Source organism: Bos mutus, chromosome 16 (assembly GCF_027580195.1).
Source record: "Bos mutus isolate GX-2022 chromosome 16, NWIPB_WYAK_1.1, whole genome shotgun sequence".
NCBI lineage: Eukaryota > Metazoa > Chordata > Mammalia > Artiodactyla > Bovidae > Bos > Bos mutus.
The window spans coordinates 2,373,884-2,399,049 of NC_091632.1; the positions used below are offsets into that span (position 1 = coordinate 2,373,884).

The window sequence follows — 25,166 nt, forward strand, 5'->3', positions numbered from 1 at the left end:
ATAGACGGGGCAGCCAATAATAGGTAGGACAACAGAAAGCTCTTCAAAGGGTTGAATCTGCTAGCAAGTACACCCTTTGGCCCTGCCCTTCTTGCCTGGAGCACAGGTGTGACAGACAGAGCAGCAGTGGTCACCCTACAGTCCCTAGGCAATCCTGAGAGTAGAAGCCAGCCTGAGGATGAGGAAGCAAAAAGAAATCGGGAGCTTGGATCTCTGATGACTACAGAGCTGCCACACCAGCTCTCAACTGCCTAGCTTTGGACTTATATAAGGGAAAAATATATTAACCTCTGTCTTGCTTAAGCAAACCCCTATTTTTCTGATTGTTAACTATGTTTGAAGCCAATCATCACTGATACACCCAACTCCTAAACAGGTCATTTCCCTAGCTAGTAGTTTCTGCTTATCATTCTACTTCTTCACTAAGGATCTCGACTCACTTAAGAGCATACATTTCCATCCATATGGGAATATGGAGGGAAATAAATTTTGCTCCTCTAAACCTCTGAAACTGCCTACTTTGCCTGGCACTCCAGACCTAAGCACTGATCTAGAGACTCGTGCCCATATTACCACTGCAGGCACACCAACCCTGAAGTCTGCAGACTCAAAATCAATCCTTTGCAGAATTCTAAAATGTTTTAAAGAGTTTTCCTTTTTAATCTCCTTCTCCAGACAATGGAGAAAGGGCTGGGAAATGCCAGCTTATTGCTTCTTGTACTATGTGTAAGTGTGTGTGTGTGTGTGTGTGTGTACGTGTGCCTGTACTAAAGAACAGAGAGTGAGAGACAGCAAGCTCTTACTTCCACCAAAGCACAAAGGTCTCACCTTCTTCCTCAACAATAAATTTTATTCTCAGGTAGGCCACAGAGCTTTCATTTGGCGGGCCACTTTGAACTCCCTAAAACTAAAAGTGCTTTTAGCATCTCATCATTTGTAATTTGAGCAAACACTGTATAAATCTACTAGCTTTCTAGCCAAGCCTAGGCCAAGAAGAAATCTGCGATTCACCTGTGCCTCAAACTGCATGGAATGTTTTCTGACTGGAAGACTAATCTGACACTCACTCTGCTACTTGAAACAAGCCACCTCTCACTGCCCTGAGTCACAGTGCTGGAGTATGAATCGTTTCATGAGGCACATTCAAAAAAGAGGGTACATAAGGACATTTAAGGTCCACAGTATAGCATGCAATCGCTTAAATGCAACATTCTAATTACATATAGTAATTACAGACTAGAAGAGAATTTCAAGAAATGAAAAGTTATAACAAGATAATTATAGGTGACAGTGGCTTTTAAAAATTTTTTTAAATGGCTTCTGTCTTAAATATATCTTTTTAAAGATATAAATGAATCAAACTTATTAGAGAAATATTAAGAGAAAAAAGTCTAAATATTTAAACCGAAGTAAGTATTGTTTAGAAAGTTTTCAGGAAGAATTTTGCTGCTTGTTTATTTGATGGATTTTCTTAAAATTTTGAAGTGAATTTCCAGGTTTTTCTCAAAGGACCATTTTAAGTGTGCAACAGAACCGTCAGCCAAAGCCGCCAAGTCCACTTGTAGAACCAATATCCTTTGTAAAGGAGAGCTGACTTTATTTGCTCACAAATGCAAATTCATTTTTGAAAAAAACAAACAAACAAACAGGATTCAGTGGATAGAGAAGATGTGGTATATATATGTACACACACACACACACCCCCACCCCCTACCTATACTTCCCTGGTGGTCCAGATGGTAAGAAAATCTGATCCATGGGACTGGAAGACCCCCTGGAGAAGGGAATGGCTACCTACTCCAGTATTCTTGCCCGGAGAATGACATGGACGGAGGAACCTGGTGGGCTACAGTTTATGGGGTCACAAAGTGTCAGATGACTAAGCAACTAACATTTTCATCTATAACACACACACGCACACATACACATACAGTGGACTCCTCCTCAGCCATAAGAAGAATGAAATCTGGCATCCGCAGCAACGTGGATGGACCTGGAGGGCACTGTGCCAAGTGAAACGGACACAGAAAGACAAACACTGTACGATCTCACGTACATGTGGAATCCAAGAAATAAACCAAGCTAGTGATTGTAACGAAAAGGAAACACACAGGTACAGAGAAAAAACTAGTGGTTACCAGTGCGGACAAGGAAGGAGAGATGGGAAAGATCGGGGTAGGGGATTATGAGGCACAAACTGCTGTGCATAAAATAAATAAGCTTCAGGGAATATAGCCCGTATTTTATAAATAACTATAAATGGAATATAACCTTTAAGAATTGTGAACCACTACGTTTTCTACCTGTAACTTATATAATACTATACGTCAGCTATACATCAAGCTTTAACAATCCCCCTAAAATGAACTCTGATGGTAGATACTGCCTGGTGCATTGGCACCTAGAAAGAAGGTATCTACTCCTAAATATATCTTGTACAAACAAAAACATATAGAAAACAAGTACCGTGCTCTCTCTTCTCCATTCCCCAGTTAATTAATTTGTGTAGCAGGTCTCACTGTTCTGACTATCTTGACTGTTGGAAGACAGGCAAAAAGAGCTGCTGCTGAGACCCTGGCAGCAGTACAAACTAGACTGGAATGTGATACATGATTCTGCAATACTCACGGCAAAGAGATGACTCATGCCTGACGGTTATAAACAAAAAGGGAAGCCACACTGTCTCCTGGAGACAGGGAGTGAAAAAAATTCAAGAGAGGATGAGCCCTGTTCTTGGCCCATATATTACGGCCACCTGAGAGGGAAGACTGACCTCAGACTATTTCATGGAAGACTGTACTCCTTCCTGGCACTTAGAACAGTGTTTGCACTTACTGAGCATTCAATAAATAAATGTGTAATTACTGGATGAATGAATGATGCCTTTACTATTTGCTCAAAACCATTTTCAATCATCATATGTAAAACTGTCTATTTTTTAACCCATATCTCACACATTTATCTGGAACTGCTGTTTGCGTCTACTCTAAGAATGAAGCAGTGAGGAAGCATTTTGCTCTGAAATCAGTCAAGGAAGAAGAATCCAAGGAATCAGAAGAATATGCCATAATTCCCATTTTGAGTCGCAGAAAATTCCTAAAGAGATGTCTCTTGTATAATATATCTGCACAAATCTGTGGAATCTACAGAAGCCAATATATTACCATCAATTCTCTTGGCAAGACTAAGAGAATATAATAAAAAAGCAAACTGCTACTCTGCAAACACCAGGATTTTCCTCTTTGGTGTTTTAATATAAAATTACACTATCATAAGTGCCAAGAAGAAATGGTTCAGTCACTGAAGCCTGACCACTTCCTAAGAATACTGGCTCTGACTGGTGAGGACTCTTACTCTATGGCTCACAGTACATTACACCCTCAGCGATAGCTAAGGATGGTCGTCTTAACCAACAGTTCAAACAGAAGACGATCATACACTCAGATAGGTCATGAGTGTCTTTGCCTACAGCTCTGCAACCTCATTCCATCACACAGAAAAGCAGCACATAACTAGGTCCTACCCCTTGCATAACAACGGACACATCCCAGACGCCAGTCCCTGTCTCCATATTCTATCAACCATCACCATCAATTCTCCTCCCATGCCCACTATCACAGAACAATAGGAGGTTTTCCCCATTTTACTCAGGGTTGATTCTTCCTCATTTGTGTACAGTTCTCTGAAATCACTACCCCTCTTAAACATCAATTATACAGTAAGGCAAATACACCCCTCCATGGTGTTGCAGAGAGTCACACCACTGAGCACACACAGTCCATGCATACCCCTCTCCCTGTTACACTGCAGAAAATACCCTGACTCTTGATCTGAACACTCTCCAGTGGGGAGCTGTGACTAAGCTGCTTTCTAGAATATAATAGGCCACAAGCAGCTGTGCCAACCCAGGGCTTCACCCTAGTAGTCCACATAAAATGGATACTAGCTCATCTCCCTAGTCAGTAAAAGTAGGGAGTGGTAACTTACAGATCAGAACAAGACTTGAGAAAAACCATAATCCCAACCAAAGCCCTCAACTAGCCACAGAAAGCATGAGACCATCATGCTAAAAGCCGAAGTGTGTTTATGATCCCAAACACATTAAAGCAAAGGCTTTAGATCTGCATCTCAACTCACAAGCATGAAGCCCTCCAGGATCAAAACTATCTGATTTCATATTGTGATGAATCAGATAACACACAAGTTGACAAGAAGGTACTGAATAGCCTCCTACTGTGTGGATATTCAAACATCCAGGTGTCCACAGATACAAAATTAGGAATGTGAATTCTCTCACCATTTACTAGACTCATCAAGAAAGACAACAGAAGAATGGAGAAGAAAGAAATGTCTGAAGAAAGTTAAAAGTTACCTTTTAACTTTATAACTTTAACTTCTGTATTTTTTTTTTTACCTTTATAACATCTCTCTCTCCTTTCATTTTATTACAAAAGTACTTCATAATAATTATGAAGAACTTTGCTTCTGAATGGAGCACAATAATAAGTCTAAGTAAGTCGGAACCAGAAGGACTTAAGTCTCACAATGGAAGGAGTTCCAGTATGGATGGCTGTCAGGGAACAGATGGGTGGCTGAGAGAGGACGAAGTCCTCCTCTCAATTCATTCAAAGGGAGGCTTACTATGGGCCAGACACTGTGCTAGATGCTTTACACCTAGCCTCTCATTTAAGCCTCATACCAGCCCTAAAACACACGGATTATTACTTCTGTTTTACAAATGGGGGATGCCCTAGGACCACAGTCACACAGTTAAGTAACCAAGCCAGGATGTAAATCCAGGCTCACCTGACTACAAAGACCGTGTATAAACAGTGACTGAGGTCCACTGTGTCAGGAATTGTCTGGCCTGGTGTTAGAGAAGTTCTGAGAGAAGAATAAAGGATGGACAAGATCATTTCAGGGACTCTAACAGTCCTAGCTTTCTGTGTTAAAAGTATATGTTGGCAACAAGTAAAAAGCCCTGCTCTGCTCAAAAAAGGATGATTAAGACCATAATCTCTGCCAGATTTTCTCCCAAAGAGCTAACCTTGGAAGGCCAAAAGTGAACAAGTGGTGGTGAATTGAGAAAATAGCCCTTTAAGCTAGTCTTTTTAAGAGGGATCAAGGCTACTACAGCGAGCATGGGATTTTAAAAAGAATCGTGCCTTTAAAGCATACATATCCTTAATAGGTAAATTAACCTATAGTAAGTTATTACCAGGTTTGTTAGCAAAGAGCAATGTATTGGTTATATTTCACTACATACGTTAGTGTGTGTTAGGGGAAGGCAGAGAGATGCTGAATTCAAAGAACATAGAATTACTGCCTAGAAGGAACTTATATTCAGCATTTGCCTGAACTTCCCAAATCCTTTTTTAACACATTACTTTTAGTTCCCTTTTCTTTTTGCCCCATAAAATAATGGTTTCTTTATTTTAATATATATTTTTAGAATACCATTCTTCATTTCTCTTATACATATTACTCCAACCTTGTTATTTTTCCCTTGGAAATGGCCATCTTTGACCTAATTCCATATACTCTCTTTTCCAAAAGTATCCGCTTACTGTCAGATAAAAGACTATCACCCAAACTTCTTTCATAAGGTTTACCTTTCAATCGAGATACATTCCAGAGAAGACATAGCATCTAACTTAAAAGTAAGCAACACTTAACAAATTTATTTTCATAAGGCACCAAAACAAATGCCAAAAATTAAACAAAACTTGAAAGAAGACAGTCTTTTACCAACAATGTTTAATGAATTTGGGGGTTTAAATTTTGCATAAACTTGTCATTTTTACTTTGATTTGGGGTTGTGAAAGTATTAACTGCTGAGAAATTAAAAAAAAAAACAAACAGTGTCTGTATGGACAGAACAGAGAGCTTAGAAACAGACCCACACACCTATGGTCAATTAATCTCCAACAAAGGAAGCAAGATACACAATGGAGAAAGACTGTCTCTTCAGCAAAGTAGTGTCCGGAAAGCTCATGAGTCAGAATCCCAAGGCAATAGAAATAAAAGCAAAAATAAACAAATGGGGCCTAATCAAACCTATAAGCTTTTCCACAGCAAAATGAAAAGAATAATCAATATGAATAATCAATAATCAAAATGAAAAGACAATATACAGACTGAGAGACAGTATTTGCAAATGATGTGACTGACAAGGGTTTAATTTCCAAAATACACATATAGCTCACATAACTCAATAACCAAAAACACAAACGACCCAATCAAAAAATGAGAAGACGTAAATACAGGTTTCTCCAAAGAAGAGATATAGATGGCCAATAGACATGTGAAAAGATGCTCAACGTCGCTAATTATTATAGAAGTGCAAATCAAAACTATAAGGAGATGACAGAGGAACGGATAAAGAAGATATGGTACACTTATACAGTGGAGTATCACTCAGCCATAAGAAAGAACAAAACGTTACCATCTGCAGCGACACGGATGGACCTAGAGGTTGTCATACTGAGTGAAAAAGTCAGGTAGGGAAAAACAAGTATCATATATATTGCTTATGTGTGGAATCTAAACAAAAATGGTACAAATAAACGTATTTACAGAACAGAAATGGAGTCACAGATGTAGAAAACAAATTTAGGATTACCAGAGAGGAAAAGAGGGGGAGGGATAAACTGAGGGACTGCGACTGACACGCACACTACTATATGTGAGAGAGGGCTAATAAGGACCTACTATCACGCGTTACAGCACTCTGTCAGGACCTATGTGGGAAAAGAATCTAAAGAAGAATGGTTATACGTGTAACTGATTCACTTTGCTGTACTCCGAAACTAACACAACACTGTACATCACCTATACGCCAATACAATTTTTTAAAAAATAGATCACAACAGCAGAATACAACTACAGTGAGGTACCATCGCACACCAGTCAGAAGGGCCAGCATTAAAAACTACAAATAACAAATGGTGAAGAGGGTGTGCAGAAGCCTCCTACACTCTTGGTAGGAATGTAAATTAGTATAGCCACTATGGAGAACAGTATGGAAGTTCCTTAAAAAAAACAAAAATAGAGTTGCCCTATGATTCAGCAGTCCCACTGCTGGGCATATGTCCAGAGAAAACTCTGATTTGAAAAGACACAGGCACCCTAATGTTCACAGTAGCACTATTTACAATAGCCAAGACACGGGAGCAACCCAAGCGTCCATCCACAGAGGAATGGATAAAGATGCGGTGCATATACACAACGTCCACTTCTCCTCAGCCATAAAGAAGAATGGAATAGTGCCGTTGGCAGCGACATGGATGGAGCTACAGAGCATCACACCAAGTGAAAGAAACCAGAAAGATAAATGCCTTATGATGTCACTTATATGTGGAATCTAAGATATGATACAGATAAACTTATTTATGAAACACAAACAGATTCACAGATAAAGAAAACAAACTTCTGGTCACCAAAGAGGAAAGTGGGTGAGGAGGAATAAACTAAGTGAGAGTTTGGGATTAGCAGACACAAACTACTATATGTAAAACAGAGAAACAAGAGGCTTCTACCGTATAGCACCGAGAACTACATTCAACATCCTGCAGAAAACCATAATGGAAAAGACTTTGAAAAAGAACATATATACAGACAGACACATACAAACATACACATAAGACTGAATCACTTTGCTGTACAACACTGTAAATCAACTAAAAAATTATATACCAAATAAAAAGCTTTTAATTTTTAAAGATTAAAAAGTAAAAATATCAATGTCACTATGAAATGACAAATAGATTACTTCCATTTATGGTTACTGAGGGTTATAAAGAGAAAATTTAACTATTTCAACTCATTAGAGTTCAAAGTAGCAAAGAAAAAAAATAAGTTTATTTGCAAGTCATTAGACCTTTCTTGGAAACATCAGTGTACTTCAGTTCCCTGAAGTACCCCTTCCCAGACATCACCAGGAGCCAGGCACCAGGACGCGTGACAGCCCCGCGGCCACGTGACAGCGTGTTTTTCCGCGGGGCCAGGACACCCGGCAGGGACACACGGGCGACTGGTGAGAGCGGAGCGCTGAGGGCTGCGCAACGGCCGTCAGAGGTAAGATGCCGCCGCTGGGCTGCAGGAATCCCATCTCAGGCCGAGGAAGCGTAACCACCTCCGTTTCCTTTTATTCCTTCATAGGGAATAACATATCTAGACTCACATACGTCAGACTGAGGCAATTCTAAGGCAGACGACTGTGTGCCGCTGGACTTGTAAATGGAACAAAAAAGAGAAGGAGCTGAGATATACACCAGAAAGAGGGCGAAGGTTAGGATGGGAAGGATGTACATGAAGACAAAACTAGTGAACATGGAGAAGGGTGAAATGTACTGCCAACTGGAAAATGACCATGTTTTGACACTAAATGAGGTTTTAGGAACTAATGGTTTGACAGTATTCCTCTATTATTGAATTATGAACTGAGAATCTCAGGGGACCCAGAGCTAAAAAACTGGGAATACTGTAGTATTCCATGTGGGTACCATGTGGTATGGGGTCCATGTGAGTTGCCCTACTCTGAAACAAATTGAAAATGGCTAATTTATGAGGACTTTAAAGTAACATATTAGAAGAATGACCATTGTGTAAGAGAGTAAGGGGAAATTCTGCTTTAGTAATTTGACAGTTAAAAATGAACATCACATTTCCCCTAATTCAATCTTGGTTTCCTTTAGCTAAACGTTTCCTTTCTTTACGACCCCTTTTAGGAACCAAATTGAAGGGCTGTTTAGAGCTAATTCTCTAGTTCTAAATATAACTGGAGCTAAAAAAAAGATCTTTCTCACTGGCAAGAAAAATCTTCAAGGTAGCTTAGGAAATGCTCCCAGCAGTAAGCCAATGGAGACAGGAGTCTGACGACAGTGGCAGAGCAGAGCCTGAGGCTGCAGAGGCTAAGGCCCCTCTGAGGCTCACCATCAGGGGGTTCTAAAGTTAGAAATGTGGGGGTCCGTGGCTGTTTCCACATCAAAATCACTGCCGTATAAAGCAGATCCAAAGAAACATTACTAAAGAAGCCTCACAAACCACATGAAACAGAACACGGGAGGCTAGAAAATTCTTGAAGAAAAGAGAAGGATATTTCTCATGAAAGAGAATCTATACATATTTCAACCGTGCAGAGAAAACTGGTTAGGTATCTTAACTTCCCTCCCAGCCAAGTAGCCTTCTTAATTGTTAACTCAGTTTGAGTGCATACTATATATACATGGGGGTTTCCCTCGTGGCTCAGGGGTAAAGAATCTGCCTGCCAATGCAGGAGATGGGGATTCAATCTCTGGGTCGGGAAGATCCCCTGGAGAAGGAAATGGGAACTCACTCCAGTATTCTCGCCTGGGAAATTCCATGGACAGAGGAGCCTCGTGGTATAGCCCATGGGGTCCCAGAATTGGACACAACTGAACGACTAAACAACAACACTGTACTCCTTGAGCATCGCTGAGAACTCTCACCAGTAAGACATGCGCTCATGGCTTCCCTGGTGGCTCAGATGGTAGAAGATCTGCCTGTAATGCAGGAGACCAGGGTTAGATTCCTGGGTCGGGAAGATCCCCTGGAGAAGGAAATGGCAACCCACTCCAGTATTCTTGCCTCGAGAATCTCATGGGCAGAGGAGCCTTGCAGGCTACAATCTATGGGGTCGTAAAGAGTCAGACGTGACTGAGCTACTCACACACACACACACACACACACACACACAGACATGACTGAGAGACTCACACACACACACAGACATGACTGAGCGACTCACACACACACACTTGGGAAATAGCTCTCACTTTCTTTTCTGTGACTTTATTAGCTTAGCTCATGGGACAAAAGTAAATGAGCACTAAAAATCAAAACCAACAAAATGAAGGAACACAGAGAAATCAATCAAATACTGCACCTGTCCTACAGATGGCTTTGTTCACATTCCAAGACTGTTTTTAAAACTCAAGAACAGGAAAAATCACCACCCAACCAAGAGCAGTCATTTCAGCTATTTAACAGTGTTTTTTAAGCTGTAGGTCAGAATACATTGTCAGATCAACAATTTAGTGGGTTGCTATCATTTTTCAAAAAAATGAAGTCAAATAGAATAGAGAAGAAAATATCAGTGTATTTTGCAAGAAGTACTGTTTCATGGAACTTTATTCCAAATGCACACATGTATATATGTACTCGGTCCTAATAATAAAATGCTATTTCTGAGCATGAATTAAAATCTAAAAAAGTTTGAAAACCACTGAGCTCTTGGAAACTGAAGTAACTAGACCAGAACAGAATACTATAGACTGTGCTTGGATCATACACTTACAAAGCTTATGAGTCAACTGAGCAGGCTCAGTCAATAAACAAGGGTCACAGCCAGAGTCATTCGAGAACTCTCGCATTGTCTTGGAGCTAAGAAGTGCACGCTCTCGGTCTGAACACAGAGGAAAGCCACCAGTGAAACTGAGCTGAGAGAAAATGCTGGTTTGTATACTAAATCCCTCTAGCATTTATTGAGATAAAAGACAACTGGACTCTGGAAAGAAATGAGATGACAGTTTCTACCTCCAGAGAATCACAAGCCAAAGCCACAATCAAAGGCCTCACTGCACTGACTGAGAGACCAAACCTTCCAGAACAGGAGTAGGTGAAGCGAAGAAGAAAGTGCTCTCCAAGTCCTGCCAAACGAGCCCCTCCTTCCTGGCACAGCTAATCAAGGTGACAAACTCTCTGAGAATGTCTGCTTCTTTTATTCCTGCCAGCTTCTGATCCTTGACATAGGCACCTTCTCTGCCCAACCCCATGCTCCTGACACATTCACATGCTGTGCCTGTCACCTTTTGGTCTAATAAATAGTCTAGTCCTAGCTATACAGTAGCAAAGGAAGTCTTGCACAAGAGACAAGTCCTTCCTAGGTAGAGATATAAATACCAGACAGATAATATTATCTTTTAGGAAATGCCACAAGACCTGTGTCCTCTTCGGGAGTTTACTTCAAGAGAGAAACAGACATATTCTTCAGTTGATAGGATCTCTTTATTTGAGCCAGATCTGTCCTCATGTTCTGAAGTCCCTTAGAAAGTAGGAGACATGACCTGGCTCACTTAGTAAATGATGGCTGCTGCTGCTGCTGCCAAGTCGCTTCAGTCATGTCTGACTCTGTGCGACCCCATAGACGGCAGCCCACCAGGCTCCCCTGTCCCTGGGATTCCCCAGGCAAGAACACTGGAATGGGTTGCCATTTCCTTCTCCAGTGCATGAAAGTGAAAAGTCAAAGTGAAGTCGCTCAGTCATGTCTGACTCTTAGCGACCCCATGGACTGCAGCCTACCAGGCTCCTCCATCCATGGGATTTTCCAGGCAAGAGTACTGGAGTGGGGTGCCACTGCCTTCTCTGAACTGATGGCAAATCTAAGAAAAAACTCATAAGTTCTTCACTTGTTTTCAATTCCGTAAGAATGTCAATCATATGTTCCTTTTAGAAAGGGATGGCTAGAGACAATTCTAGCCACGCCTTCCTGCTAAGAAATGAAAAAGGATTTCTAACCCTGATCCTCTCTCTGTAAAGGCAGGCTGAGATGTAAGTATCATATTCTTCAGTTTTAGAAAGGGATTAGACAAACTGCTCAGGGCCTTGCAGCACAGCAGTAGAGGCAGGGATGGGCACTGCTACAGCCTTGTCTGGTTTTCAACTTCCTAGATCACGTTCCTTTGACTCTATCTGCTGATGCTCAGAGCCCACAGTACACACTGCCAAACTACTTTCTGAGAAAGCTCAGGTACAATGAAACTGGTGCCTACGAGTGCACCCGTGTAAGGACGAGACCGGTACCTGTAAGAGAGCATGGCGCATCGTCACCTCCAGTTCGGCTAGAACGCGGGCAGCGTCCTCACTGTCCTCCCGCGCCTCTAGGTCCTCCTCAGGGACGGTCTCCCAGGTGCCCTGGTGAGCAGCCAGCGTGTGCACTAGTTCGTACCGGTCAGGGAGCGCCAGGCTGACCCGAGTCTGAGTCCCATAGGTGAAGCGGAGGCGCCGAAGCTTACAGTTCTCACCGCCCAGCTTGTTGGTGGGAAGCACCTGCACCCCCAAGAGCAGGTTCAGCAGCTGGCACTTGACACTGCAGTCCTGGCCGAGGATCAAGATGCAGGGCAGGCAGTCCACCATCTGCTGGAGGCGCTTCTCTTCCTTGGGTGGGAAGGAAATGCAGCTCAGCTGGCCTGGGCAGGGACGGGGGTGGAAGGAGAAAGGAGTACAGAGAGAAGAGTGAGGAGGGGCAGACAGAGACTGACACAGAGATCCCATTAGATGGCAGCCTCCTAGAAAAGAAACTTCTAGGAAGCTCTTGGTGGAAGGAGATACCAGAAAAACATCCCAGTAAGGAAAAGTTTCTCAAATATCACACAGGAGTCCCCTCTCTGGCTCACCCCCGGAGCAGTTCTTTCTTTCCAGAAATTTCGTGGCAGTGACCTAATCTCCCCTTCCTGACCCGGTTTCAATCAGTGGAGGGACAGCCTAAGGAGTTTACAAGGACTCAATCAAAGGACATTAAACTGACAAAACCAGAAAAGACTATGCTACTGGGACGTGAGTCCAAGGACTGAACGCGTGCGTTAATGCTCAGACACGTACAACTCTTTGCGACACCATGGACTGTAGCTTGTCAGGCTCCTCAGCCATGGACTTTTCCAGGCAAGAATACCAGAGTGGGTCGCCATTTCCTACTCCAGGGGATCTTTCCAACCCAGGGATAGAACCCACATCTCCTGTGTCTCCTGCACTGAGAGGGTGATTCTTTACCACTGCGCTACCTCGGAAGCCCGCAAGGACTGAACACAAATCAAAATAAAAACCTTCCTTGTGACACAAAACCTAATACTCGAACACAGAAAGGTTCTTTAAAATGACTCTACCACATGCAGTTTATTTTCCTTATTTATAACATATTTTATTGTAACTAAATGTGTGTAGTCTTTTAACACACATACATTGAAATAAAATGTTATTTGAGTGTGCATAAGCATAGAATCTTTTCCGGTTCATTTCTCTGATAGCTGGTAACAGCATCCCAGCTCCAAGTCATTTGTTTTCTTAAAACACTGAATGCTTAATTAAGATCAGTATCTCTAATCAAATCATATTCTTTCAGTTTATGGAAGACAAGACCCCAAGTAAGACAAAGGGGAAAGGACTACCTGTTAGGATAAAATCCAAGCAAATCAAGGAAGATTTGATCTATCTCAGAAATATCTTTCCAGGATACACTCATCTATACTGCAAGCTTCCACAAAACAGATCATATAATACTCAAGAGAAAAAAAAAGGCTTCCTAAAGTATGAGAACTTCTAATTGGGAAAAGGAACCAGAAATTTGTTGACTGGAACTCTCCGATTCCAAACTCAATCACTCCCCAACTTGTTCAGTGACAGTGCCTGCCCAAGTCTAAGATTCAGGCAACTTCGTGTTTGTTCAGAAAGGCACAGACACACAGTTCTTAGGCTGTTAGAAAGCCGATCTGTATTTGAAGCCATTTAAATACATACATCTTCATTAAAATTTAGGGTGGCACCAACTGAAACAGTATTTGCTTTAGTCATGTAACCATGAGCTGCATTAAACCATTCTTAAGCTATTTATTTTATGTAATTGAAGAGAGGCCAGATTCATTTAAAAGGTTGTCCCACTCTGGCTCTACCTGCATGCGTCCCTTCAGTCGTGTCCAACTCTAGAACCCCATGGACTGCAGCCCGCCAGGCTCCTCTGTCCATGGGATTCTCCAGGCAAGAATACTGGAGGGGGCTGCCATGCCCTCATCCAGGGGATCTTCCCAACCCAGGGATCGAACCCAGGTCTCCCACATTGCAGGAAGATTCTTTACCATCTGAGTCACCAGGGAAGCCCAAGAATACTGGAGTGGGTAGCCTATCCCTTCTCCAAGGGATCTTCCCAACACAGGGATCAAACCCAGGTTTCCTGCATTGCAAGTGGTCTCTTTATTGACTGAGCCACCAGGGAAGCCCCTCAACTCTACCTATCCTGCTACAAACTATTTTAAATCTTCTCTCCAACAAATGGCAGCAAAAGATTTAAAGAAGCTGGCTTTCACTCAGACCCCTTTACGCGTTTCATTACGCTCTTCCTTTCATGTCTGCCTGTTAAGTACGTCACCTGGTCAGCAGAAGCACACCAGCGCACACCAGCACACCAGCAATACGAGACACTGAAACACGGAAATCTATTCTCCTGGGAGAGATGAGAAGCAAAACATTAACTGAGGGCCCAACTCTATGCAAGGCATTTATTAAGCACGAGGGAAAAACACCAGACAACTGGTCTAATTTCTGACTTACAAACTAAAAGCAAGGGGACACAGCCCCTTGCGTGTGTGACAACTCAGCAAGTAGGGAGTCCTGAGTCCCTCCGTACCTCACTGACAACTAAACAGCATTTACTACAGTTGTCAGGGAGGAAAAACAATTTTCCTCTACCCTTTTAGTTTCCTCTGGCTGGGGCTAAGAATTAAATTGACATGAAAAAGATTAACAGTAGAAAATGAAATTTAATTACACACACATGAGGAATCTGAACACGAGAGTTTCAAAAGACAGGTTAAATGAGATACATACGTTATCCTGGAACAAAGAGAGGGGGCAGGGGGCTGGGTCTTCAAAGAGAAACAAGGCAATTCACAGAAGAGTAAATGTTTGGTAAACAAATGTTTGCTGGGCCATCCAGAAACAACCGGACATAGAGAAGATTTTGACACCGAGTTCATACTACACTGTAGCTAGCTCCGGTGATAGGCCCTCTATACAAATTCATTTAGGCAGTTAAGGTGAGGAAGATAACAACTCTTGCTGAGCTTTTTGTTTCTTTAAAACAGCCAAGCCTGAACTAATTCTCATACCAAAGAGACACATTTTGGGACGGCAAATCTTGCTCACCTCTTCAGACTATTCTAGTCATACGTTTATAATTACCAAAGGCAGGAAGAACCATCGTATTTCTCTCTGTATCCTCAATACCCAACGCAATGACTAAAAAATGTTTTGTTATTTGTTTGCTCATTGAGAACTGTCTACAGAAAACCGTAAGCGGCTCTACTAAGTACTCAGAAAAATCCAGTAATATGATGAACAGTCCAGGACCATGAATAGTATAGGAGCAAGCGTCATTCCTAAAAACGCCCTTCATCTCAACATGGAGAGCAGAGGCGGACAGCAGAACAGGACTTCCCCATTCAGCTGCAGGATTTACCCCCCAGGCTCTGCCTGAGCACGAGGGCTCCTGCTAGATCCGCTCTCACCTTACTTCCTTTCTCTCCAGTCAGAGCTCAGGTGGCTGTCTAAGTAAGCTCATAGCAACACCCTTCATAGGGCCCACAAGAAAAGCTGGTCCATAGTAACAACAGTGAGTCTAAATGAGTTTTGTGACTACTGCTGCTGCCAGGAGAGTGGGTAACAGAGAACGAAAACTAACCAACCATTTTTCAGGACCAAAGGGAGAGATCTCAACACCTCGGAGACTATAGGAAAACCAGTAAACCATGTGGCACTGGCCAAAACCACAGCAGACACACCCATTATTCATCTGACCCAAAGTATCACACCTCCATCTCTGCAGTGACAGAAACGGTCACTATAAATAAACTCGCTGGAGTCAAACAACCGTCGGCCAGTGCAATGGGAGAGGGGGCTGACAGTGAGTCCAGTTCGAATTTTCGTTTCCAGGTGCTTTGCTAGGGTTGTGTGTGCAACTTACTAGACAGAGAAAAGGTCTTCAATATGGATATCTCCATCTGGTTTTCAATATATCATTATCCAAGCTCTTCACTTCTCCCACTAATCTTTAGTTTTTTTCATTGCTCTTCAATGTGTCTACAAGATTTGAACGAGAGCATGGAGAAAAATGAAGCTGAAACTAGAGGGTTCCACTCCTCGCTCCCCTTGGCAAATGGTCTGGTGAGGGTGGAGCATAGCAGGGCGGTGGGCAGAGCACCGGCGGGGCGGCGCTCTGACCCGGGGCCTCACCACCGACTGGCCCTGTGACTCTGGCAATCCACTTGTTTCTCTCAGCCTCGGATTTCTCATCTGTGAACTAGGGAGCTGGATTAGATCATCTTTAACATCCTTTCCAGTTCGAAAATTCCAGGATTCCATCAGGTTTTAACTGTTGAAAGAAAAATAACTGAGGGGGCCAGGCAGTTGTCTGGTTGTTTTTCAACGAGACGTGAAGTTAATTAGGAGAGCTCCCCTGGACTGCTACAGCTGCAGATCAAAAGGTGACGGAGCAAGCCGGGGGCTCTGAGGGCCTCCTGGGCAGTCTCAGCGGTTCTCTAAAAAAGAGATGAAAAACGGGAGAACGACAGGAGGAAGGAGGAAGAAAACCTGCTTCAGAGCTAAAGCAGCTGCTTCACTGACAGTTAAGGACTTTTGAGTTAATCATGTTTTCTACTGTAATTAATATAACGGCATCTGCATATGGGACTGCCAGAAGGTAACAGCACGGCCTCTCAGCTGGAACACATTAACCCTGCCGACTCTGACTGTAGGAAAATTCAAAGCAAATTGTCTTAAAAGCCAAAACATTTTTTTTCCCTTTATGATTCTTAAATACAGATTATCTTGGTTAACAAATGTTTCAAATACAAGAAGGAGCAGCTAAGCAGCAATGCATTTTGTTTATCTGTATCAGATAATGAAGGGGAACAAAACATATCATCCCAAAATATGCCTCTTTGACATACTACTTTGAGGTTATTTTTAAGAACTAGCAGACACAGGTTAAGCTCCGAAAACTGAGAAGTTACTTTTTCTAAGAGACATTTATACTTAAAAGGGAAATCTCCCATTTGTAGGGGTATATTCCTCCAGTTTCACGAATAGGAGGAAGACTCGAAATGTCTAGAAACTCTTATCAATGCAGAAGGCAACCACTTTAAACTGCCTAACAACCTTACCCCTGTTTAGTGTGCTTTTCCTGATAACCACCGATAACTGACTCCCCCACTTCACCTCACCCCACCCCAGCGTGCTTCATCTTTAGCTAGAGACGGTATTTCAGGTATTGGCCTGCGCCATTTCAGAGTTACTTAGTTTTTCCTGGGTAGCTCCTATGTGTACACATCTGTCGTTTTCCCCTCATTAGTCTGTCTTTTTATAAAAGACAAAAATCTAGAAGGGTAGAGGGAAAATTATTTTTCCTCCCCCACAATATTTACTGAGCCCTTTCTAAGTACATCATTTTATTTGCCTCAGCTCATTTAATGCTCATAATCCTACCAGAGACAAACTGTTACTATCCTCATTTACAGAAGAGGAAGCAGTAACTTAAAAGGCAAAACAGAACAAAAAAGAAGCCATGTTTCTCTATTTATTTAGGACGGAGCAGGAGCTGTTTTTTAGGTCTCAGGGGGCCAGGTGAATACCTCATGGTAAACAATGTCTGTGAAGGGTGGCAGAATATACCATCCCCCAAAAGGCCTCTTTTGCATAAGGATGATTTTGAGCTAAAGGCACTGAACAAACAGCAGGTATGAGAAGGGCACTCTGACCTCCCTTTTATCTTCCTGAAAGCCAGAAATAAAATCCTCACTGGGAAGATGTCCTCCCTATAACAGAGGAAAGCAACATTCTTATTATCAGAGTCGAGGTCAAGAAAAGTCTGTACAAATAAGTCTTGTTAAACTAACCAGTGTCTTCCTAGTTACTTTCCCACCATTAACTGCCCTAGCCCAAGCCCCTTTGTCTTGTCACCTCTCGTAATTTACTTCTCTTTGTCCAATTTCAGCATATAAAAGCACAACTCTGCTTCTTTGGGTCTTCATTCTTTTCTGAGGACTCCCTCGTACAGATAAGATTTAACAGTGTATTTACGCTCTTCTCCTGCTTATCTGTTTAATGTCAGTTTAATTCTTAGGCCCAGGTGGAGATAAGAGGGTAGAGGAGAAATTCCTTCCCCGCTACACCCCTCCCCTACACCACACTTTCTCCCTATGTGGGGTCAAACACAACTTAGTAGCTGCAGGACCCCAATTAAAAACAGACTGAGAGATTCCTTATGAAAACTGCCCAAGACCATGAGGAACAAAGCTTGGAGGAAAAAGACAGTATGACCACTCGGTGGTGAACGCTTTTTTAAAATCTTGTTATTCTACCTAAGAGCTCTTAGGGTCCCTTTCCTTAAAAAAAAAAAAAAAAAAAAAGTAGGTACTTTTCAGAGGAACTTTTATTAGTCCCCTCATCAGTTAGTCTGTATTACCCTTTGGGTTGAAGTTAAGGTAGAGTGGGGAAGTAATGCTAGGAACAACTGATGTATCTAGAGACCCATTAGCGGAGATAGTTCGTTTAAATTGTTTTTGGAGTAGAGCTGCAAACCGTCAGAGAGAACACGCACTCCACGCCCAGTCGCCTAGGTTAGCTCTGTCTGAGGAGGCACTGTCAGTTTCTGAGGCGTGGGAGCCGAACGTATCGGTACACGAAGACCGCAGCAGTCCTTCAGAACGCAAACCACTGCCACTGTGTCATCTATGATGAGAAAAAAAGGAGAGCCACTATCCAGACACCACTGGGTCGTTTTTTCAAGAGGGTAGATAGAAGAGAATCCAGCAAGACACCAGAACCTGAGCCACAATCGTCAGGCGTGACGAAACTGCAGCTTGTTCTGTCTCCGGTCGCTGACGACCCTTCAGCTCTACCGTCTCCCCCACCCCGTCCCTCCTCCAGTCAGCAACTCTTTTCGCCTGTTCACTCGACGCCAGCCCATATGCCAGCTGTTGTACCATACTTTTCAATATGCCGTACTGTAACATTAAAAATGACTTTTTTACTTGTAGTTAATGTACATCCATGCTTACTAAACGATTAGCCTCCATTTTGTAAATCACAGAAATCATAACCGTCATTAAGTCACATGTTTCTGAGAGCCTGTAATTTGCATTTTAATCAACACAATGAACTGTAAAAGATTTCAACTATACGTGAAATGAATATATATTAATAAAACTGAATGGTTTTTAATTGTCAAAAATGACTTTTTTTTTGTGTTTGTTTTTTATGTACTGTGTGAAAAGTATTATATAGATGTATTAAAGCACTATATAGCCAATTGTGTTAGTTAGGTACCTAGGCTAACTTTGTTGGACTTACAAATAGACTGGACTACGAACACACTCTCAGAACAGAATGTGTAGGGAGGGGACTTACCGTAGTGGATTTAGAGCAACACATTCTCCTTCCTGCCTGTGTTCTACCCCAATCAATGATATGAGTGAAGGCCAGAGTAAGGCACAGTCCACAGCCAAAGAGGGGCAGCCGTATGGAGTGAATGAAGTGGAACTCTATCTTTGCTTCCTATTCTTGCAACTCTAAGGTTGCCAGGGCTTCAGCGTCAATTCAGGTCTCAGCAGAGTTACGACTGCAATACTTGTCCCTGATATCCAAGGATTTCCTTCCTTTGGTAAAATTTTTTTACGTCACCTTTAATACTGAACTTGAAGTCCTCTCTGTAAGTGACTGAAATACAAAAGATTTTATAAGTCACTGAAGTAATCAGTGACACAAATTTGCATTTACACAAATAAGTAGTAGTGTTTTATTTCTTATTAACTACATGCGCCAAGTGTAAAGGACAAATCCTAAGTCGAGAAATGAATCGGTCCTTCTTCTACAGTCAATTCTACTACAAGCTTCAAAGTACTGAGCTACAAAAAAACCCCAGGAGTTGAGACAGAAATAATTCTGCCAAGAAACATTTATCATTTCCAAACAAGCTCTCTGACCTTCAGCTAAATTTAAAGGATTCTGAATTACAGAGGAGGTATTCCCATTTAAGGAAAACACATGCTTAGGTAGTCTGGGTTTCAGAATTGTCAGGATCAAGTAATACACAGCATTTTGCTTGAAAGGGACGGTTTCTGTGGATGGGTAACAGAAACGTGCTCAAGCAGCCAAAGCTCCTGGCAGCTGAGAGTCAAGCAGGCAGAAACGCCGTCAAGTCATCCTACCTGGTGGCCACGTGGAGATCCTGAATAGTGTGAAAAGCAGACCTGACTGCACCTGGAAAGAGGAACGCAACACCCCCCACCGCCCGGCCGAAGACTTGGATCTCCTGGGAGCTACGCGAAGCCCAGAGAGCACACTCAGCAGCCTGCTGACAAGCTCCATTCCAGGAGAAAGTGCTCCTGAGGCTGGCCACGCTGCAGAGGGAGCAGAAAGGCAGCTGGAACTGTGATTCATGGGATGCAGAGGCAGAAGCAGCTCCCTAGGAAGCCAACCCCACACTTCACTGAGGGAAGGCAGCATCTCTCAGCTACGAACCACTAAGAATGATCCAATGGTGGGAATGTGTTACAGAGACACAGGAACCAGCCCAAAGCAGGGCTTACTGACCAGACTGGGGACAATTTACGCATGAAAACATTTGTTAAATAATAATAAGAAATTAAAGTCCATTGAAAAACTTCAGAAGTCCACACTGGTATAAACAATAAACAAACAGTGGCAAAGGAAAGCTCTTCCATCCCAAACACTAAGACACACAGAGGAAACACAGGCCAGGTCATGTTAAACATGTCAAACACCACCACTGAGGCAGGTGTACGGCCTGGGCTCGGTCGTGTCCACTCTTTGCAACCCCACAGACTGGAGCCCAACAGGTTCCTCTGTCCATGGAACTTTCCAGGCAAGAGTACTGGCGTGGACTGCCATTTCCTTCAACTGATGCAAGTGGGTTGTCAATGGACGCTAGGTCCAGTAGTAGGAGGCACCTTCAGGAGCAAGATTATCACTGAAATCTTAGAACACCCTCCCACAAAAGACTAAACAACTGGAGAAGGAAGAACAGTGACTTGAAGATAAAGAAATGTAAAGGGCACTGACATGACCAGATATCAAGTTTAACATCTAAAAACGGTGGATGATAGACATCATGCACCCCTGGGTAATGACTATACATCACATCATTTCTGTGCCTGATCCTGCTGAGAGCTCGTGACCTGAGTTTACTCATGGAACAGCTCAATCCAGGCTAAGGGTCACCCCATAGAATGTAAAGCCTGCTCTTTAAACCTGTCAAAGATATAAATGCCAGGGAAAGGCCAAAAGACTGTCCACAGTGAGTCTGAAGAGACATTAACAGCTAAATGCAACGTGCTCCTGGACAGGATCCTGGATAAAAAAGAAAAAGAAAAATGAAACCGGAGCCGATTATACAGAGTGAAGTAAGCTAGAAAGAAAAACACCAATACAGTATACTAACACATATATATGGAATTTAGAAAGATGGTAATGATAACTGGGTATGTGAGACAGCCAAAGAGACACAGATGTATAGAACAGTCTTTTGGATTCTGTGGGAGAGGGAGAGGGTGGGACAATTTGGGAGAATGGCATTGAAACATGTATAATATCATATAAGAAACGAATCACCAGTCCAGGTTCGATGCAGGATACAGGATGCTCGGGGCTGGTGCACTGGGATGACCCAGAGGATGGTACGGGGAGGGAGGTGGGAGGGGGGTTCAGGAAGGGGAGCACGTGTACACCTGTGGCGGATTCATGTTGATGTATGGCAAAACCAATCCAATATTGTAAAGTAATTAACCTCCAATTAAAATAAATAAATTTAATAAAAAAATAAAAAAGAAAAAAAATAAAAATTAACACATTTATGAAAATAAAAGAAAATCCAACTTTTTGAACATAAAAAAAAAGAAAACGAAATTATTGGAAAAGTTGGCAAAACTTAAATGGGGTCTGTACCCTGAATGGTACTACTGACTCATTGTTGATTTCCTGATTTAGGGAGCTGCAGGCTGAAATACAAGGTTATGCTCAAAATCCTTCAAGTTAGGCTTCAGCAGCACGTGAACCGAAAACTTCCAGACATATAAGCTGGATTTAGAAAAGGCAGAGGAACCAGAGATCAAATTGCCAACATTCGTTGGATCACAGTGAAAGCCTCTGACTATGTGGATCACAACAAACTGTGGAAAATTCTTGAAGAGATGGGAATACCAGACCACCTTATCTGTTTCCTGAGAAACCTGTACGCTGGTCAGGAACCAATAGTTAGAATAGGACATGGAAGGAAGGACTTGTTCAAAATTAGGAAAGGAGTACGACAAGGCTGTATATTGTCACTCTGCTTATTTAACTTATAGGCAGAGTACATCATGCAAAATGCCAGGTTCGATGAATCACAAACTGGAATCAAGATAAGCTGGGAGAAATATCAACAACCTCAAATATGCATATGATACCACTCTAATGGCAGAAACTGAAGAGGAACTAAAGAGCCTCTTGACGAAGGTGAAAGAGGAGAGTGAAAAAGCTGGCTTAAAACTCAACATTCAAAAAGCAAAGATCATGGCATCTGGTTCCATCACTTCATAGCAAATAGGTGGGGAAAAAATGCAAGATTTTTTCATGAGCTCCAAAATCACTGCAGCCATGAAATTAAAGGACACTTGCTTCTTGGAAGGAAAGCTGTAACAAACCTAGAAAGAGTATTAAAAAGCAGAGATATCACTTTGCTGACAAAGGTCCATATAATCAAAACTATGGTTTTTCCAGTTGTCATGTACGGATGTGAAAGTTGGACCATAAAGAAGGCTGAGTGCTGAAGAACTGATGCTTTTGAATTGCATTGGAGAAGACTCTTGAGAGTTCCTTGGACAGCAAGGAGATCAAACCCAGTCAATCCTAAAGGAAATTAATCCTGAATATTCATTGGAAGGACTGATGCTGAAGCTGAAGCTCCAATACTTTGGCCACCTGATGTGAAAAGCCTACTCACTGGAAAAGACCCTGATGCTGGGAAAGATTGAGGCAAGAGAAGAGGGTGAGAGAAGATGAGACGGTTGGATAGCTTCATCGACTCAATGGACGTGAGTTTGAGCAAACTCTGGGAAATACTGAAGGACAGGGAAGCTTGGAGTGCTTCAGTCCATGGGGTCGCAAAGAGTGGGACACAACCAAACAGCTGAACAATAGCAAATGCTAATATGTAAAAGCATGTCCTTGTTTGGGAGAAATGTACACTGGAAGTGTTCAGAGGAGATAAGAGCTATCTACCTATCAAGAGCTCATTTTCACAAGGTTCACAAAAATATATACATATAATAGAAACAGAGAGAGACTGGGTGATGGGGCAAATGCAGTAAAATCTTAACAACTGGGGAGCCTGCATGGCATGGGTATGAGAGCTCTTTGTAGTAGTTCTGGTGACATTTACATAAACTTGAAATTATTCCAAAATAATTAAAAAAATAAGCCAAAAGGATAACCAGCAAAATATATCCAGGTCTGGATCTCAGAGAAAAGAGATTGAGAGACAGAATTCTACTCGTCAAAAAAAACCCAGCAGGAGAAAGTCCATTATATACAGAAACAGCAGACTTTAAACAAGAAGTTTCCTCACTGTCCCCACTTCTGCCCTGTACATTACTTCCTGTCTCCACAATCTCCCAGGGATGGTTTACTGATGCCAGTTGTGAGTCTGGGAAGTCCAAGGCTCTCATCTAAGTAAGTATCTAAGTTCAGGATCAGATTTAGAACCCGAGTCTTTAAGACCAAGCAGGGGCAGACAAACTACCCACTCCAGGACAGGATACTCTGATGAACCACTGAAGTTGCTCAGTCGTGTCCGACTCTTTGCGACTCCATGGACTGTAACCTACCAAGCTCCTCCATCCATGGAATTTTCCAGGCAAGAGTACTGGAGTGGGTTGCCATTTCCTTTTCCAGGGGATGTTCCTGACCTGGGGATCGAACCCAGGTCTCCCGCACTGCAGGCAGACACTCTACCATCTGAGCTACCAGGGAAGCCCATTTTGATGAAAGTAAACTATAACCACCCAGTTAATTGAACTAGAAGCCTCCAGAAGCAGCTCCAGCTTGCACTGCCTGCAGTGGCCTTCTGATTACTCAGCAGTAGGGAACACACCTCCAGTGCAGCTCCGGCCTCCTTGGTATCATATGCCAACAGACTACTTTTATCTTAGACTAACAAGCCATGTCTCCAAGTTGCAGTAGCAGAACTTCTCCACTTCTCTTCATGGAGTAAGAGCCAGAAGAGGAGCACAATTCTTCAATCAGGAGAAACTGAAATAGGTCTTCCCAGGGGAGTTCTTACATGTCAAAAGAATGATTTCTCTCCTACTAGCTGTTTCCCCCATGTTCTTCCTTCCTTCCTTGCCCCTACATATTTCCATAATACTAAAAGTTATATATGTGTTAGTTGCTCAGTCGTGTCTGACTCTTTGTGACCCCATGGACTAAAGCCCACCAGGCTCCTCTGTTCATGGAATTCTCCAGGCGAGAATACTGCAGAGGGTAGCCATTCTCTTCTCCAGAGGATCTCCCAACCCAGGGATCAAACCTGGGTCTCCTGCATTGCAGACAAATTCTCTACCATCTTGAGCCACCAGGGAAGCTCCCATTAAAAGTTATTGGTAGAGTATATCATATAGACTATTCCTAAAAAGTAAACTCCATATTGGTTCAGTTACTCTCCCTCTAATTTGAATAAACACAAAGCTTTTACTCAAATTAGTCTCACTACCTACTTGCTCTTATGATATGGCCTTAAGTCTCTCTAGTTTGGAAAATTTGGCCTCACCAAAACAATCCTGGGAAATGTAATTCTCTTCCATTATATGACCCAGAAAGGGTAAAAACTGTCTGGCATAAATAACACACTCAAGTTTTAATCTGATGAAGCTAAAATTAGACCTTTTTTTATATCTGAGTAAAATAAAAGTGATAAAAGCATTTTTTAAGAGTTTTTTTTTTTTTTTAAACAATCAAAGGCTTTTATGAATACATAAGCTTCATTATTCTTTGGGATAGTTTTGATGCCTTATATAAAACAAGTGAAAAACAAAACAATCCCTCAAGTTCTACTCCCCATCTTCCTGCCCAGAGAACACCACCCCAGGGAACAGAAACACATTATTAAGCCCAACTTCAAAGGCTTGTGGTCAAAAGGTTCCCACAGCCACATGGCACCCCCAGGCTGGGGATACATCCAAACCACTCACATTGCCTACTAAACACCACAAAAGAAGGCACTGCACATCACGCGCAATTCAACCAGGGGCCCACGGCGAATTCGGAGTCCCCATGCTTTGACCAACCTTCCTTCATGGAGTTTTCGTGTGGCCTTTGGAGGAATC

General features: G+C 42.4%; 1 protein-coding gene across 2 annotated transcripts in view; it reads right to left on the reverse strand.

Annotated features, from left to right (window-relative positions):
• Nucleotides 1-25,166, reverse strand: part of DSTYK (dual serine/threonine and tyrosine protein kinase) — a 51,778-nt gene that overhangs the window by 17,373 nt on the left and 9,239 nt on the right. For both annotated transcript variants that reach the window (XM_070384564.1, XM_070384563.1), the window contains exon 2: nucleotides 11,824-12,209. In XM_070384564.1, the coding sequence (XP_070240665.1) occupies nucleotides 11,824-12,209 (386 nt within the window). The remainder of the gene's footprint in view (nucleotides 1-11,823; nucleotides 12,210-25,166) is intronic.